The 19,771-nt window shown below is 35.9% G+C and overlaps 1 protein-coding gene across 2 annotated transcripts in view; it reads left to right on the forward strand.

Annotated features, from left to right (window-relative positions):
* gripap1 (GRIP1 associated protein 1) overlaps nucleotides 1-11,130 on the forward strand; it is a 71,197-nt gene extending 60,067 nt beyond the window's left edge. For both annotated transcript variants that reach the window (XM_055167693.2, XM_055167694.2), the window contains one exon: nucleotides 7,198-11,130. In XM_055167693.2, the coding sequence (XP_055023668.2) occupies nucleotides 7,198-7,278 (81 nt within the window). In that variant the 3' untranslated portion in view covers nucleotides 7,279-11,130. The remainder of the gene's footprint in view (nucleotides 1-7,197) is intronic.
* Nucleotides 11,131-19,771: the final 8,641 nt, after the last annotated feature.

A 19,771-nucleotide genomic window follows, 5' to 3' on the forward strand; every position in this document is an offset into this window, starting at 1 on the left:
TGCGTTTGATGGGATTACACCATCAGACAGATTGACTAATGACAATTAACCTCTCACACCCCTCTTGATATTTTCAGAGCGACACAGCGGTAATGGCAGGCTCACAATTTTTTTCACAGCTTGTTAGTTGATTTTAAAATTGGTAGTGGTGGTTATGCAATAGGAAGTTGTCTTTGTGTGCAAGGAGACACACGTTTTTGCATGCAAGCGTGAAAATCTTCCTCTTGTGTGTGAATAAAAATCTTATTGAGAGGGCGTCTGAGCTGATGGAGACAGTCGGGTTTTTGGCAGAGTGTTGCGTGTGTTGGTGTGGGTTGATGCCCAGGGGAAGTTGTAGGTTACAAAAGCACCCCGGTGTAACCTTGGCAAAGAAGATGACCAAGCTCAGATCAAGACGGACAAAGTTTGCAATAAAAATGTTGCATTGCGGAAATCTACAGAAGGGTCAAGCATGGTCATACCGAATGGATTTCAGATGTTTTCTGTTTGTGTCCATGAAACTACTTTTCAGATAAAATTTTGAAATATGTACAGTGCACACACCTACACTCTTAAAATGAAAGGTGCTTGAAAGGTTCTTCACGTCAGTGCCATAGAAGAACCATTTTATTAAATCTCTGTATAGTCTAAAAAAAAATTTTTATTCGAAGGAGCTTTTGTGAAAGACAAAGGTTCTTCAGATGTTAAAGGTTCTTTATTTAACCATTTTAGCATAATGAAGCGTTTTTAAAAGTATATAACCACACATCAGTTGAGTGCTATATTAATTCACCAAGTTGCTTGGCAACTGTATGCAGTTCAGCTATATTAGTTAAATGAATTATTTGTGGTTATTGGTAAATCTAAATACTATGAACATGGGTACATTTTTAAACATGCTTAACGCTTTAGAACTAGAAGCAAAAATAGGTTGTTTTCACTCATTTTGGTTTTGTTTTGTTTGTGAAATTCTAACATCAGGTGTTTTTTTTTTGCTTTAATAAATTACAAATATTGATTATTAGTTTGTGAGTTTATAAATAAACGTTAAATAGACAAAATTTAAGCTCATGCGCCAATATTTTAGCCTGGCTGCGCCCTCCTACGCACTTTCGCTCAATTTCATTTTCCTTCAATACTACGTCTGGGATTTCGGTCTATTCTAGCGTTCCGAGAAAGAACATTTTTGTAGGACCAATCAGCGATCAGAGGGAGTGGCTGAGAACGATGACGTTGATGTTGTGCATCAGTTTGAGTTGTAGTTCAGTAATGGCAGCAGAAAAAGACGTGACAAAAGCTATTCGATCCGTTGTTGCAAAACTGCCGAATATACAGAAGTTAAAGCCGGAGCAAGAACAATGTTTGCTAAGTTTTGTTGGTCTGATCATTCGGACTTGTTGTTTCCGGCCGGTTTCAGCGCCATGACCACACGTTAGCGATTGCCTATGGCAGATCTTGAGTGACTCTGGGCAGATCCAATAGTGTTGAACTTTAACAGAGAACCCGCCTATAAGGAAGTAAACGTTTCTCAATGGAGAGGCCAGACTCTATGTACAAATAAAATGTACAAGACACTGTTTGAACCAGGCTAACGATATTTCGCACCTGACTTGCGAATTCATATAACGTGGAGATATGTGATTGGTACAAAACCAGTACGTCACTGAGTGACCTTTCTAATAAAAAGCACAAATGAACGAAGCCAAAGATCATATTGTTGAACGGCTCCCCGCCCATTTCCCAACAAATATTTGCATGCTCAAAGTCTAGTGTGACCACGGCTTTATGCTCTCCACGAAACAGCAGCGATTGACTGACGGAAAGCAAGATATTTATCGTAATAAACCACATAGTGTCAAAAACAACTTTGTCTACTTCTGGAGCAATTTGAATTCAATTTGAACAGTTACGGTAAAATGAATAAACCTTGGTAAATTGTTTCAGTGACATAGCATTAAGCGGTTCTTCACATGCAGCCAAATAATCCAATAATTTCAATTATTTTGAAAGGGGTGGTGTACTCCAATCTGTGACCCAATCATCAGGAGAAAGGTACGCATGTAAACGTGTGAATCGTAGTATTTTCCCAATCGAATGTAAACATAGCTTGTGCACATGCACAGAACAATTCACGTCTTATATTTACCTCTTATTTACTTATCACATGATTCATGGCACAGAAACATGCAATAGCAAGGCAATGGCAACACGCTTTATTACGGTAATGGGGTCGCGCGCTGTACATGTCTTTCATAACATTAAAAGCAATAAAATAGTGTCAGGCCTTTCAAAATTGTGTTTTCTTTGTCTATATCTGAAAACTTCTTAAGAACAACTTTCTCCAACTCAGCTTTAACTATGTGGGTGATTCTCACGAAAACTTGGTTTTAAAAATGTCAAGCATGAAAATTGCCTAAATTTACTTTTTTTCCCACCAGACATTGAAAAACAAAGTCTGGAGGAAATGGGAACATTAATTTAAAAACTTTTACTTATCATTTAACACTTTTTGTAACATAATTTAAAAAATTTGTCCTAAAAAATCTCATTACCGCAACAGTCAGAAAACATCAACACTGACATATTTTCAAAATGACATGACAAATCTGAAAGAACATAATTTGGAGATTCTGCACATGCATTTAAAATCAACGTATTATGCTTCTATTAATTAAATTAACATTTAATAAGCATCTGTTGCGGTAATGATAATCAAAATGTCGTGTAAGCATTCTGACAAGACAATATTTCAAATTAACTGTAAAAAAATGATCTTACCTGGTAGACATCTTGAAGTAACTGGTCCATGTGCTTGGTCACTCGAAATCAAACTTTATTAAAATTCTGTATGTGTGCTTAAACTGTTCTCAAAAAGTGTTGCGGAGGATGAGAACATCAGGCATGGACACATCATTTTCCTAATTTTTCTTCATTATTATTATACATGAATATTCAATAAATATTTTTTCTGTCATCTAAAGTAGTCTAGCAAAACATCCATTTATTTTTTTCGTAATATTTTTGTGTTAATTTGATTAAATTACAACATAACGCATGTTCAAACACAGCCGGACACATTGCGGTAATGAGAATTTCAGCAAAAAATGAGATAAAATTTACAATTATAAATTCTTATGTTGAAATCACACATTGTGCAAGGTAGAACACAGTATTGTGTTAATTCTGATTCTTTTTAATGTTACTATATTACACATTTTAAAGCTAAAATCATTAGTGCCGTGGTGTTTCAATGGTTTCGTGAGAATCACCCATGTACATTTATCCAGATATAAAGCGTGAACTCGACGAGAGATGCTATGCACTGCATTGCCAAGTCCTCTGCTAGTTCAGATTTTGGCTACTTTTTCCACAACTTTATTATTTTTTGTGCGTTAAAGATCAAAGGATTTCGTTGATTAGTTATTGGGTTTTTTTTGGGGCTCTGAATTATCTTTGGGATGCTTTGGGGCTAGTTTTGAATGTTCATTGGGCTGGTTTCACTATACGCAAATCTGGCAATCCTGGCTGTGCGCTTGCGCAGGTGTTTGGTTGGGAATATATTGAATGTGCATGTAAACGAACATTTTAATCGGATGCAATGTTTAGAGTACATGTAAACTGTATTGTTGTTACCTGCAATCAGATTAAATTCAGTTGGATCTCCAAAATTTTGTGCATGTAAACATAGCCGGATGCTGTAGTAGAACCATTTTTAGTTCCCCAAAGAACCATTCAGTCAAAGGTCCTTAGAAGAAGCATTTCTTTCTTAAAGTTTTATAATTTAGAGAACCATTTGTGCAACAGAAAGCATCATGAGATGTTAAAGGTTCTTTAAGGGTCCATTCAGTCCTTTTATGGCATCATGAGCCACCTTTATTTTTAAGAGTGTATCTTATCATATCACTATCACCCACCATTTTATAAAAGCAAAAGCCATGTTGAACATTTGGATCTGTGAAAATGTGGAAATGTGAATTTCATCTGTGGATTTTTTATGATCTTGGATGCTTTGTACTACATGAACATAAACATGTGAAACACCAAATATTAGGATTTGCCCATTGAGTTCTGGGCGTGTGCGTATGGTGTTTGATACATAGCAACAATCCTGTAGGCTACACTGAGCAATGATGATGTGTTAAGCTTGTTAACAGCCGATTAAGCGTTCATTTTTCTTGTAGACAAGCTGAGACAAATGTGGAGCTGCTTAAACGCTGATGAATTCAAGCTATTGTTGCTCGTGATTTCCATGTTGGCAGACCTCGCTTCTGTTGTGTCTGTAAGAGTCAATGTTATGGATGACCCGGAGGCCTGTGTGGGAAGAATTTGGGCATGTTGAACAGTATTTTAAATTCTGATGACACTATGATATACTGAGTATTGTTTTTTGATTTATGCGATAAAGAGTCAATGTGAATAATGGAAGATGGAAACGCATTCGGCGAATAATTTCTGAGGTAGCGAACATGAAACCCACGTGACTGATCATCTAGCTGTATCAGCTGTTGTTGTCTTTATCATATATGGGGCTCGACGTCATCGTAATGCCCTTGCTGCTATGGATGCCGTAACCAAGAGTAAAATCAGAGTAAAATGGTCTGCTGTCTACCGATGCCTCTCTGTAATCCCACTCAACCAGCAAGCCATCTCATGAATATTTACTGCCTGTTGGACCGTCAGTCCAGAAACAAACAGCCCACTTAATATTTGATGTCTTTTTTGCTTTTGAATGAAGCGCTCTGCATGTGTTTATGCCCATGTGTGAAAGTGTAATAGCACGTGAGATCACAGTTGGCCCTTGAACTCCTTTGTGGGAACTTTTATATCACCTTTATAAAATACACTAGGAATATTTCAGGTTATTTTCGACCTAATGTACCACAGCTGTGGTGCTGGCGATTACCACAGGCAATCATTTGGACTCATCATTTGGTTGTTTTATTTTACTCTTTACGTTTGTCTGTTCTTTAGGCCAGTTTTAATGTTTCATTTCCATTCTATTACAAATTGAATCGGCAGTAGGGCATAAAGCAAACAAATGTAAAACACGGTAATTTACAGTCGACTGTAAATGCGTTTACAATGAAAGCTTAAAGGGCCAACATATAAACTGTGTTTTAAAAATAGCTCAGTGGTAAAGCATTGTGTTAAGGGCTGTTCACACTTTAATTTTAACTAAACACTGCAAAAAAATGATTTTCAAGAAAAAAATTCTTGGTATTTTTGTCTTGTTTTCAGTGAAAATATCTAGAAGTTCTTGAATGGGGATGCTTTTTCTTGATGAGCAAAGCGACCCAAGAAAATAAGTCTGGTTCTTGGAGCAAAAATTTCAAATTTGTGGTCTTAAAAAAGTTATTTTGTGCTTAAGACAAGCAAAAAAAAAATCTGCCAATGGGGTAAGCTACTTTTTCTTGAATTTAGTGTTTAAGGAAAATGTTCAAGATTTTTTGCTTACCCCATTGGCAGATTTTTTGCTTGTTTTATGCACGGAATCACTTGGGTTTGATATTTTTGGTCTAAAAACTTGACTTTTTTTGGGTTGTTTTGCTCATCGAGAAGGGGCGTCTTAGTTTGGGAGTTTTTAGATATTTTTACTGAAAACAAGACAAACATACTAAGAAATGTTTTTCTTACTACTAAAATAATTTTTTTGCGGTGTAACGCTAACTATGTTTGCATCCACATCACCGGATGAAAACGATAACTTTGTAAATCCGCTCACGTTCGTGGTACTCGTGCAAATCACTTACCTGAATGGCATTAACTAATACTGCATATTTCAAATGTGCGTGCACTTGAAGTAGATTTGATTGGCTGTCATTAGTTTATCGTTCTTCAGTTGGAAAAAATCGCTCAGAAAGTGATCCCAACAATATTGTTCATTGTATCTTTCTTGTTAAATTTGTTGTGTGAACTCTTTAATATAAAACGTTTTTTAAAACAATATTTTTTAATAGTTATCGTTATAATGCAAACGATTGTGGGTTTGATCCCAGTAAACACACATGATGATAAAATGTATATCTTGTAATGCATTGTAAGTCGCTTTGATAAGAGCATCTTCCATATGCATAAATGTAAAATTTCATAAATTGGTTCAAGTTTTTGCTTTTAACCGCAGCTGCTTTCCTTTAAGCCTTTGTATTTAAAGGAAAACACCACAGTTTTTCAATGTTTTACTATGTTCTTACCTCAACTTAAAAGAATGAATACATACCCATCTTTTATCAATGCATGCACTTAATCTTTGTACAGCACGCCGTGAATGTGTTAGCATTTAGCTTAGCCCCATTCATTCCTTAGGATCCAAACAGGGATGAATTTAGAAGCCACCAAACACTTCCATGTTTTTCATATTTAAAGACTCTTACATGAGTAGTTACACGAGTAAGTATGGTGGCACAAAATAAAACATTTCGATTTTTTTAAAATGAGAACTATATTGTATGTCGGAAGTGCATTTAGTTTGCAGCACTTCCACCTCGGCGTGCAAACTAAGTGCTCTTCCGCCATACAATATAGTTCTCATTTTTAATCACTATGTTTTATTTTGCGCTACCATAATCGTGTAACTACTCATGCAAGCGTCTTTAAACAGGGAAAAAATGGAGGTGTTTGGTGACTTCTGGGTTCAGACCTGTTTGGATCCTGGGGAATGGATGGGGCTAGGCTGAATGCTAACTGTGGGTTCACACCAGATGTGATTTGCGCGAGTAGATTACATACATACAAAGTCAATGCAAAGACGCGATCATACGCGTCCTCGCGCGGGCCGATGTGAATGATGCGAATTGGACGGCGCGATTGCCGTAAAAACACGTGCTATTCGCCTCAAACGCGCCTTCGCGCAAGTTGAAAATATTCAAGTCAAGCGAAAAATTCGCATGACACAAATTTAAAACACTCGAGTAATCTAGAGCGAACAACGCGATGCTACACGTTTGGTGTGAATTTAGCATTACACATTCACGGCGCGCTGTACAAAGATTAAGTTAACGGATTATAATTCAAGCTGAGGTAAGAACAAAGTAAAATATTGAGAAGCAGTGGTGTTTCCCTTTAAGTTATACAGTCAACGCATGTTATTGTGTACAAGCGTTGAAATATGTTGAACTATGTCTGTGATTTTACACTACTTTAGTCCGGCTGTAGGGCCAGCCAAAAGATTACGCACCTTTGTGAGCTTAATTGACTGAACTTGCGTTTTTTGTCTTGCAGGATCTGGAGGTTTTGTCTCAGGAGATCGTTCGTCTGAGTAAAGACGGCACTTCTGAGGAAAGCTCCAAAGCCACGGGCTAAAGCCGTACGCCCGATGATTCAGTACCCTTCTGTTTCTCTATCTCTCTCTCTCTCATCTCTTCACGGCTACCAGGAGGGAAGTTACGTCCATCTCTTGCAAGATTTGACCTCCGGCTGGAATCTCAGATGTTTAGGAGCACAGAGGGTCACAACAGATCGTGTTCATCTGTGATTTACATGCTACTGAATGTAATGTAACACTTCATATGTTTGTCTGTGACTGGAAAGAACTGGTGACACGGGGTCGGCGTACCGTCCTCTGCTGCTTGATACGTGTTAATGGGTCTGTGGCGTCGTCTCTGTGGTCCGGACGGACCGCTAGCGGCTTCTAAACCTACCACTAATGTCCCGGTTCTGGAGATTACACAGTGTGTAACAGTTCGACGTCCGCTTTCTTCAACTGCTGTCACTGTTGTGTATATTTGTTTTTGCTGAAAAAGATTATTTTGTGTGTGGGCATAGATTTGATCATCAGAATTGTATTTATTTGTGCCAGAGGATCCGTATGTCTACAGAAAGCTGCCGCAGTGCGTGACGTTTCTCAAGTTCTGCGGACTTCATTAGTATATCAACACATTCAGAAAGTTTTCTGGCTGTGATAATTACCAGAGCAATTTGTGGCTCTCAAAATGTTCCTGCGAAAGAAAACGACTCCCTGGACTTCCCTTATTAAACAGCAATCTCTCTGCGTCTTAACAACTCGCTCTGACACCTCCGTATCCGCCTCAGAACCGACAGCGCTGTTGAGGAACCCAGCAATTTACAACAATGCCCACTCGACTCCCGTCTGAAAACACCACATCTGTTATGTCTATCGTTTGGTGAATGTTGTGATCATTTAGGTTTTTTGTAAACATTTTAAGAGTTTTATTTTGAGATGGTTTCAATGTCATGTCATTGCGGGGATGCTTCAGTAGAAGAGTAAAGGAAACAGGTTTTGGGTCGTGAGATTGTTAAAAATATGAAGAACGTCTTATCGTAAGTTCTCAGGCTCTGTATTTTGTGCGTAATTGCTTGCACTTGATTTTTTCATAAAGCTAACCAGCGCACTACGGATCTCAGTTAAAGTAGACACTAGATTTAATTTGATGCAAGTTAATTACAAGATATATGTTCAGTACCCCTCTATTTTTAGGATTTGTATTATCATCTTGGTGTTAAAGGATTACCCCACTTTCATATTGGTCATAAAAAACAATTTACCCTTATGGGATCCAAGATGTTTATGTCTTTCTTTAGTCAAAAGAAATTAGGTTTTTTGAGGAAACATTGCAGGATTTTGTCCATATAGTGGACTTAAGTGAACCTTACAGTTTACAGTTTTAATGCAGCTTTTATCTATCGAAACCATCGCCATTTTTACCCAAAAAATATGTACTTTTAAACCACAACTTCTCATCTTGCGCTAGCCGTGTGAAACGCACACTTGCAAACCATTTTAAACAATAAACTGACACAAAGACCTTATTTGTATCACATACACAATGTCTGAACGCTCCTCTTTTTCCACACACTGCAAAAATGACTTTCTTGCTTCGTATTTTTGTCTTGTTTTCAGTAGGAATATCTGGAAAGTCTTGAATTAAGATGTATTTTCTTGATGAGCAAAATTATCTAGGAAAATAAGTCTATTTTTTAGACAAAAAATAAAAAATTTAAGTAAATTAGTCCTTAAAACAATCAAAAAAATTGCCAGTAGAAATGTTTATGAAAAAAGTAAACTTTTATTACAAGAATTCTTTTCTTATTCCATTGGCAGATTTTTTTTGTTTGTTTTAAGCACTAATTTACTTAAAGTTTATATTTTTTTCATCTAAAAACTAAACTTATTTTCCTGGGTCATTTTGCTCATCAAGAAAAAGCATCTTGATTTGGGAATTTGTAGATATTTTTACTGGAAACAAGACAAAAATACGAAGTAAGAACGTCATTTTTTTGCAGTGCACTTGTAAACATTGGAGCGCCCTGCAAAAAATTATTTTCAAGAAATAAAATTCGTAGTATTTTTGTCTTGTTTTCAGTAAAAATGTCTAGAAAGTCTTAAATTGGGATGCTGCTTTTTGATGAGCAAAACGACCCAAGAAAATAAGTGATTATCAATAAATTTAAGTGATTTTGTGCATAAAACAAGCAAAAAATCTGCCAATGGGGTAAGCAAAAAAAATCTTTAAAATTTTTCGTTCAAGGACTCTGCATCAACGTGCGCCTTAAACACTTAATTTAAGAAACGTCACTTAAATTTGATATTTTTGGTCTAAAAACTAGACTTATTTTCTTTGGTCGTTTTGCTCATCAAGAAAAAGCATTTTAATTGAAGAATTTTTATATTATTTTACTGAAAAAATACTAAAATACTACAATTTTTTGGGCGGGAAATTTTTTTTTGCAGTGCGGTAGTTTCACATACGTAATGGGTGAACTTTCGACGCAAGGTCACATTGGCGCATCACACGGCTAGTGCAAGACGAGAATTTGTGGTTTAAAATGACATTTAATTTTTTTTTTCAAACATGCTGATGGTTTCTTTAGATAAGACCCTTATGTCTCAGTTGGGATTGGTTAGAGTCTTTTGAAGCTGCATTGAAACTCTAAACTGTTGAGGTCCACTATATGGACTTGCATATGGAGTTGCATTTTTTATGAAAGTGAAATATTCCTTTAACAAAATATTAAAATGACATGGTTCCAGATTTCCAGTGAACAAAACTACATGGATAGGTGGAAAAAATGCTGGGTTATTTTCAACTCAGCGTTGGGTCAAGAAGTGATGAACCCAACCCGTTGGGTCATAATGTAATCGATACTGGGTTGTTTTAACCCATTGTTGGGTCAGATATAAATATTTTCTGGGTTAATTTAACCCAAAGGCTGAGTTTGTCCATTTGTGACCCAATGCTGGGTTAAAATAATAGTATATTAACCAAATTTTTGGGTCAAATATGGAAAAACCCAACTGTATAACCATTTGCTATGCTTGTAATTACCCAACCCAGCATTTAGATTGAAATGAATCCCATTTGTATGGTTTGTCCGGTAACTCTTTTTAGCATTGAGCAGACTGCTTATCTGTCTCTTACAGACTTGTTTTGTTTTGTATCAGAGTAAATATGGTGTCTACTTTGAATGAGGTCCATTAATCATTTTAGATGCAATGACCAAACAACTATGAGAAAAGATTGTTAGTTTAATCTGTTGCGATTGGACAACAGAACATATTAGATGTTTAGTGATTTTTGTGACATGAGATTATAAAAGCTGCGTCCATCCATTTCATAAGTGAATCTGTATTAATGAATATAAATGCATATATTCAACTTTGTTTTATTATTCATGAGCGGTTACTATTCTGTTTACTTAAAGCTTTTGTTAGGTTACTGCAATGCTTTAAACTTGACTATAACGACGGTTAATCGGCTCGTGCATGGTGCTTAATATGCCTGCTGTATCTGACTTCCAAAGGAAATCCTGACTGAATGATTTTCCATAGTTTTTCCATCCTACACACACCTCACACGATTCATGGGTGGGAAAACTGTGTTTTTGTTATCGCAACTGACATTGCAGTAAAGATTGACTTTCTGTAGATCATCACACTCCAAAAGAATGACGGATGTTTGCCTTTGAAGCTCAGATTGTTTCTTGTTTTAGTCTTATCTTATATCTGCTAATTTAGCTTTTCTTTAATCCAGATCATCTGCTAATCAGCACTAACACATGAAAATAAATCTAATTATATTACTAATCCCCAATAAACCACTACATGCTGTAGGATTCATATTTATTTATGTGCATTTGTCATGTCATGTCTTTCATATCTTGCAGTGATAATAAAGAATGGCTGAAACACTTGAATGTGAGTTGCAGATTTTTTTTATGAAACGTATTAGATTTGATTTCATGTTTTATTTATTAAATAGAATTAGGTAGCACTAAAACAATCAAGCAAAAACAAATCATAATTTACTTTTTACTTTCTTAACAAACATTTTAGTGGGATTAAATTCCTCAGTGCATGTATATTATTTGTCTTCATATTATTTCGAATTTATTATTGTTAGCCAATAGTTGTTTTTGATTCTGCAATAGTAAAGCAGTTTTCATAAATTAATGTTAATAGCAATATTAAAACCGATGCTCTGTTTTACAGATCTGGAGACACTTCTCCATGCATGTATATCAGGGTTGGCCCGCAATGACCTTTAATTTGGCCCGCCATGCCACATGAGATAAGGAAAAGGATAAATGTCATTGATGCAGATATTTCTAATAAAACATTTTTTAAATGTAACACTTTTAGTTTAATTTGTACAAAAATGTCAATTGAAATTTAATGCAAGATATTAAAGTGATTTTTTTTTTTATTAAACTCAATATACTCTTGTACTATACGCTAATAATGGAGAGGTCGTGGCAATGGCACACAGACAAAAGGAAATTTTAAAAATAATTGGCAAAATTATTTCTTTTTTACAACAGTTACCTTTGAAAATAAAAATTCATTAGTTATGCATAAACAGAGTAATGATTGTATTTTTTTAAAATATAAAAAAATTATCAATTAGGAGAATTAAGGCAACATTCATTTTAATGCAACAAAGCAACATTTACTTTCGGCCCAGGGCCATCAGTCAGGTTTGATTTTTGGCCCTTGGTAGGAAAAAGTTTGGGCACCCCTGATGTATATCATCATCTGACCATTATAATGCCATTTACTTTCAGTCTTTTCCAGTCATCTCTGCACAGATTACAGCTCGTCCAAAATACCACATAGAGATTATAAACAGACACAAGAAAGGTAAAGCAAATCACTTCTCCCTCAACCGGTTACCAGTCAGTTATCAGATTGGTGCTTTAATTCATTTTTAAAGCTTTAAATGGCCAAACCTATCAGACTTTCTCTGTTCATATTCCAGTAAAAATCTCAGATCTGTTAAGTTTTTGTTTCAGGTACTGTGGTCTGGCCTAAATAATAAAAGGGACTGTGCATTTTTTCTATAGCTGAATCCAGTTTATTGAAAAACAAGTTAATATTAAAGCCTTTTTCATTGTTGATGCTTTAAAAATGTAAATTCTTTTGCTTTATATTATACTGCTATTAGTTGTTTCTGGGAGGTTGTTTTTGTATTGCTGTTTTTAAAATCTTTCCACCAATTAAAGAGCACCAATTATCCGATTCACGGTTTTACATTGCCTTTGGTGTGTATTATTTGGTGTACATGTTAACGAAATGCAAAAGGTAGAAATCCCAAAGTAAACAATGACGCGAGTTATTGTTTCCAACATAAATCTCTTTTCTTGGACAACAACAAACACGCGGATTATAGGCAACAGTTTACTTCCTGGCCTGTTGATGTGGACATGTTGCTCATTATCATAATCCCACTCGCTTCTGACTCGCAGCCTGTAAATCGTCTCTATTTTCATATTTAAAGACTTTAATACTGACAAAACCATGATTCAAACACAAGTTTTGTGCAGTGCATGGTAGCGCTTGTTGTTTTTTGCTTTTACGATCACAAAGGCAGACATGGTTTTAATGTTTAAGTATCCTTACCTTAACAAAATCTGTTAAGTCCTGCTTGAGCCGCGTTGGTAAAGTTGATCGATCAGTTTGGTCATCTGCATTTTCTGGATCAGTTTGGGCTCATATTGATAAGCTAGTAAAGACAATATTAACTCCTGTCAGCATTGCATTAGGAGCTAATCTTTTAAACATGGTAAGGAGCGTCACATTTCCATCTGACGTCAGAGGTATTCAGGCCAATCACAACGTACAGATTAGTTGACCAATTGGATGACGCTGTGCTTTTCAGAACGATGAGCTTTGTACAAAATCAAAGGAAGACAGGGATTTATTGAGCACCAATAATGTATATGTGGAAAATAATGTGTTATTTGAACCTTAAACCACGCAAACTACACCAAATACACAAAATAACCTTGATTTTTAGCAATGTAATACTGTAAGTGTTCTCTATCATAATAAAGTTTAATGAAATCTGTTCTCAACAGGCCGAGGCAGTGACAGAAATCTGACAAACCTCTTCAAAGAAGTCATCTGATGGTGGAGTTGACATTGGTGATAATCCAGTACATTTCCAGCGAGTCTCCACCTTTAGTTAGTTAGTTTAGTTTATCCACATCGACAAACATCTGAGTGTGAGTGTCTACCTCCTGTATAGCTCAGCATTGCGTTAGCAGCACAAAAGGTCACAGATTTGAACCCAGTGAACGCACATACTGATAAAAAATGTATAGCTTGTAATGCACTATGCATGAATGTAAAATACATGAATGTCTCCGCTCAGGACAAACTGTGTTCACACTGCATCAGTGATGCTTGTAAGAAGCGTGTAAACAGATTACATGTATCATTGAGCAGCTCTTGAAGTCAGGCGGTTTATTGAATGCTTAATAAATAATACTGTCATGCTTGCACTCGTGTATAAACTTAAAGTTGCCTTGAAATTGAAATTAAAAACAAACTTTCATGAAATATTGTAGTGTTTTTGTATTAATTACTTATATTCATGATATAATGACATGATCATAGTCTTCACACTGCAAAAAAATCTTAAAAAGTTTCTTAAAACACTAAATTCAAGAAAAATTCAGATTTATGCACAAAATCACTTAAATTTGATATTTTTGGTCTAAAAACTAGACTTATTTTCTTGGGTCGTTTTGCCCATCAAGAAAAAGCATCTTAATTTAAGAATTTTTAGATATTTTTAAGACCAAAATACCAAGAACATTTTTTCACTGCAAAAAATGACTTTTTCACTTAGTATTTTTGTCTTGTTTTAAGTACATATACCGTATTTTTCAGTCGATAAGCCGCATTTTTTTTCATAACTTGGCTGGTGCTGCGTCTTATAGTCAGTTGGGCCTTTTAAGTCAGTATGAATTAATTTTGACAATTATGAGGCAAGAGACATCACTACCGTCTACAGTTGAGAGAGTCCGCTATATGCTGCTTCTGTATTTATGTAATTTAATGGATTCAGTGATGACGAACTTCACGCTAGTTGTCTTGTTCGGTTAATTTAGCCTATTTAACCTAAAAAAATAACTGATAATATTACTTTAACATACAGACATCTATTCAGCCTGCTGATCTGTCTGCTATTGTTTAGTTGAATCACTTGCCTTTCCAGGTTAAATGACTGTTCTTCGGCTTGGATTTTGTGAAATAATTTTCAAAATAAATGCGACGTATAGTCCACTGCGACTTACAGTATATTGTATGTTATTTTGTCTTAATGACGATGAGGTTTATACTCCGGTGTGGCTTATAGTCCGAAAAGTACAGTATCCATAGATGGTTTCATCAGGCGCACGTGCTGAGACGCGCTAAGCGTCTGGTCCGAACTTTACTTCCGGTTTCTGTTTGTTTAATGGTCTGACTAGTTACTGTAACTAAACTCTTAAACAAATACCTCGTCGAAAATAACAAATGTTTTGGGTTCCTATGTAATCTACGTCTTGTTTATTTTGCATGTTATATAAATAAACTACTTTAAAAGGACTTTGTTGTTATTTATTCTTCGCAGAGTTTATCAGAAGTTACGTGATGACCACGAAAGTCGCGTGTTTATGTTGTTAATGCTGAAACCATCTATACATTTATAAATCAAGATGCATTTTCTTGATGAGCAAAATGATCTAAGAAAAATTTCAAATTTAAGTGAATTCATGCATAAAACAAGCAAAAAACTCTGTCAATAGGGTAAGCAAAAGATCTTGAACTTTTAATTATCTTAAATATTTTTTAAAAAAAAATGCAAGAAAAATGTGTTTTATTAGCAATTGATCCAATCAGTTGTTTAACATTAGGAAAAATTGATTAAATAAACAACATCCCATAAATCAGATTTTATTTTAAGTTAATGATTTATTATAATTTTTGCTTGTTTTATTCACAAAATCACTTAAATTTGATATTTTTGGTCTAAAAACTTATTTTCTTGGGTCGTTTTGCTCACCAAGAAAAAGCATCTTAATTTAAGATTTTTTTGACAAAAATACTAAGAAATTGTTTTTTTGAAAATCATTTTTTGCAGCGTAGGTACTGATTTGTATACATTTCATACCAATATATGTATCTCTGAGGTACTAATATGTACCCGTACGTTTGCATGTATATGCATACGTTTATGTATGGATATATGTATCTGTCAGAAGTACATCTAAGGAAAATGTTAATATTCTTCTGATTTAAAAAAAGAAAATACTGCAGAATCAATGAAATTTTTTTTATGGCTGAATCAATAAACACTTTTCTGCTGGTTGTTATAAAAATAATAAACTGAAATTGTTTGGTTATTAAAAATCACTGCTCTTCAGTCAAACTCCTCAGAAGTTAAAAGAGTTTAATTTTGATGTACTTTCTATAATGACATTAAATATGTGTTCACTGAAGGTCATATTTACACTTGACACGCACAGGTACAACACAAGCCTTTGGTTTACTGACTGATATCAAATCAGTTTTTAATGGATAGAAAAACTGAAGTGAAATTCAATCATTTTGCCGTGAATTATATATTTGACCGTGAGTTGTAGTTGCTATGTTTATGTGACCAGCGGGGCTCTTCAACACCTTAAATGACATATAATTCAATCACTGATACATACTCCACAACATCATACAGCTTTTGTCCAAGATTGGTTGCCTTTTTTCCATTACGTCATAGTTAAAGACTCCAGTGAGGTTAAAATCTACATTTGGATTTGTATTGTGTGGTTTATTGGTGCACAGGTTACAAGGGATTCGCCACGTTGACCGGGGTTGCATTCACATAAATCTTTCATATCTTTGCTTTGGGTTATTCTTTGCAAATAGAAAGTGTCAGGTGGTCGTAAATTAAATGCATTGGAAGCCTCGGAGCGAATGGAAACTGGTGTTGTAACTGCTGTCTGCTTTTGTCTTGTGCTGCAGTAATTTAGCCTTTTAACTCTTGCATTGACAATGGAGTTGTAAAGATTGAATGCAGGGGTTGTCGTGTGGAAAAGTGTCCCGGGGGTCTTTGTGAATATCTGCTGCGTTTAGAAATCCAGCATGCTTACAACAGTCAGCAAGCTAGCGCTTGTTACTGTAAATTTAACATGAAATCAAAAGCTTACGTCACTTCAAGAGTAACCAAATAACAATTTAACCATTAACTCTTTATACTATCGTTATTATTGATGCAGTCTTCTTTAAACGCTAATACACTGTCAGAAAAAAATAATCCTTGTTGTCACTTGAGCAACCTTTGGATCTAAAGAGTTCATATTAGTACCTCAAATACATACAGTATAAGCAGGGTGTGATTTGCTGGGAGGGTTGGGGGGGATTACCCCCCCTCTGGTCTTTATATCCCTGTCAATGAGGAGAAAATGTACCCCCCATGATTAATGCACTGCAAAAAATGATTTTCAAGACAAAAATTCCCAGTATTCTCGTCTTGTTTTCAGCAAAAACATCCCAAAAATTCCCAAATTAAGATGCCTTTTCTCGATGAGCAAAACGACCCAAGAAAATAAGTAGAGTTTTTAGACAAAAAATATCAAATTTAAGGGATATTGTGCTTAAAACAAGCAAAAAAATCTGCCAATAGAATAAGAAAAATTGTCTTCAAATAAGTTTTGATTTTTCACAAACGCTTAATTCAAGAACAATGTTCTTATTCCATTGGCAGAATTTTTTTTTACTTATTTTGCTCATCAAGAAAATACATCTTAATTTAAAGTGATTTTAAATTAGTAGTTTTTTTTTAGTTTTTTAACCTTCATAATATATTTTTCAAGCCCCTTGTGATGGTACATCGACTTAAAATAGGTTAAATGACATGTCTACCTAAATGACAACCCGAGCACAAAAAGAAAACTACGAAAATCTGCTTTATGGCATACGTCACTTCCTCAAATTGGGACGTGAGAGCGCAACTATTAATTTTCCTGATGTTTTTGTCATGGCCAAAGCTGCAACTAAGAAAAAGAAACCCAAGGGAGAGTGAGCGATTAAAAAGAAGGAAGAGGATCAATTATGTTGGGCCAGCGTTTGCTCGTGGCATGAACTAAAGGAGGAGGGGTTCCTGACCGATGCTGACTTGGCCGTCATGCCTTTGGACTAGTAAGTAATGTTATATTGCTTGCATATATAACTTAAGTCCTGTCTGGCTTCCTAAAAGTTTTGCTGGATGCTACTTGTGGAGTGTAGAGAAAGACTTATATTGGGTAATACTGTGGCGCCGTGGTTGTGTCCTGGACCTACAACCCGGCGAGCCAGGTTTGATTCCCCTTTAAGGCAATTTTTTTATATAAACTTTAAACAAGTGACCACCGTTACAACTGGCTTGAAAACGTGAGCTTCGCAATCTTTTGAATCGTTTGAAATAAAATAAAACCCATGAAATTATATTCATATGACATGCTGGAAGACACACTTTGTGACCTAAAGAGTTGTCTTCTTTTCCTTTGCGACAGTGCTGCGGCGCTTGTGGCTTCTAGGGGAGCTAGATGTGAAAATACATGTCTAGCACCCTCTAGTGGCCATAAAGTTCTGCGGGGTGTCTTTAACAATTTTTAGATATATTTACTGAAAACAAGACAAAAATACTAAGTAAGAAAATCATTTTTTGAAGTGTAAAATCACTGCCATGCCATAATGCACAGAAATGTAAAATCAGGACTGGAGTACTGTCAGCGCTTCTGCACCTGTGACAATATGTGACATTGCATCTAAGTTACTGTATGTCATGATCAAAATGTTGGCAACACCAATAGTTTATTACAGTGCGAAAATAGCCAAATAATAAATGAAAAGGATTACAACAAGCGACAGATGTTTGAGCTCATGGCCTTTAGTGTCCTTGTTATGCTGTGTTCACACCAGCCGTGGTAGAGGCTTCAAGTGTGAGTGATTTCAATTTTAAGTCAATGTGAAGACGCGTTGACGCGCGTCTGGAGGTCTCGCGGCATGAATGAGGCGTTTAGTGTGGCGTGGTAGACACCATTCCAGCTCATTCACGTGTCTAGTTCTTGCGAATGCCGTGAATTGAGCGTTACCATGGCAAACGCGCGAGTTGAAAAATTGTTACTTTGGTGGAAAAACGCGACACGTTAACCAATCAAGAGCTTGCTCTAGTAGTGACGTGATTAAAGGAAGCAAGCAGAGTCGCAGAAGCCCCTCCCATGACGCAAATTTCCGCGTGAAGGTCTCGATGAGTAGAATTCCACTCGCGACTTTCATGCAGGAATGAAGCGAGTAAACTCACAATGTTCAAGCGACAAACTAGGCGCTGTAGACACGATTATGACGCCTGGCTGGTGTGAACCCACGGTGCGAGTAAAATTGGTCACATTTCTATTATTATTTTATTTCAACAGTTACATGAAATAGCTTAATAAACTGAATAATCAATATAGCATGTGGTTCATAATTTATTTTCATAAATAAAAAATATTTGAAAAAAAATCCTCTCTTCACAAATTGCACCGTGCATATAAGTACCAAATGTACACATATCTCAGCAGGCAAACATTTTGATATTTTTATAGGTATTGCCCCAGTGACAGCTTGGGACAGTTTTTATTTTTTATTTTTCTGAAAGTGTAGATAATTCAGTATGCTGTTAACATAAAAATAACTAAATAACCTTGCATATCTGCAGGATAGGTGCGTGGGACATGGGCCATCGCCAAAAATCAATATAGATGCAGACTGTATAGTGTGTGGGATTTGTCCGTTTCAACATTAAAATAAGATTCATGGTTCTGATAAGGGCTTTGTTTCTTATTCCTCTATCTGTGTTCCTGTAGCTCTATTGGTAGAGAATTACGTTGGGAGTGTTGTGGGTTTGATTCCCAGGGAACACAACGCTGAAGTCGCTTTGCATAAATTCTGCGGCTTGCAAAATTCTGAAATGTTTCATTCTGTGATGGGCGTAACATAAAAATGTAGCTTTAAGGTAAAAAGTTGAATAAAGTCAGGCTGAAGTTACTTTCAACAAGGATGCTATTTCTGTATTTGCATAGAAAGAAATCGATCAGAGATCTAAAAAGAAGTCCTGTGTACCCAAAATATTTTGCCAGCACATTTCCATAGATAGAAAGCAAACAGATCTCATTGCCTTCGTCCTCTGGAAAGGTTCTGGGTGTCGTATTGCTCTGTGATGTATTTAAACCCTCAGATAATATGACCCTGGATTGGGACGCAGCACAGTGTAAATATCCTTGACGGATACATCGAGAAAAACCAAACTGGGCCTGAAGTAGAGCAGACCATAAAAGATTAAGACAGAGGTGAGCTATATGAAATATTGAACGCAAACACAGACTGACTAAGCGGATTACGCAAACATTACGAAACACTGCGGATCCCGTGTGCCTCGATGGATGCTGTGTTGTAAAAGAGTACTTGGCCATTTTAAACAAGACTGCACCAACACCTCATAAAACCAGGAAATGGGAAGCCAAGTCAATTCCTGCTTAAAACCAGCACTGTGTA

This window comes from Misgurnus anguillicaudatus, chromosome 5 (assembly GCF_027580225.2).
Source record: "Misgurnus anguillicaudatus chromosome 5, ASM2758022v2, whole genome shotgun sequence".
Lineage (NCBI taxonomy): Eukaryota > Metazoa > Chordata > Actinopteri > Cypriniformes > Cobitidae > Misgurnus > Misgurnus anguillicaudatus.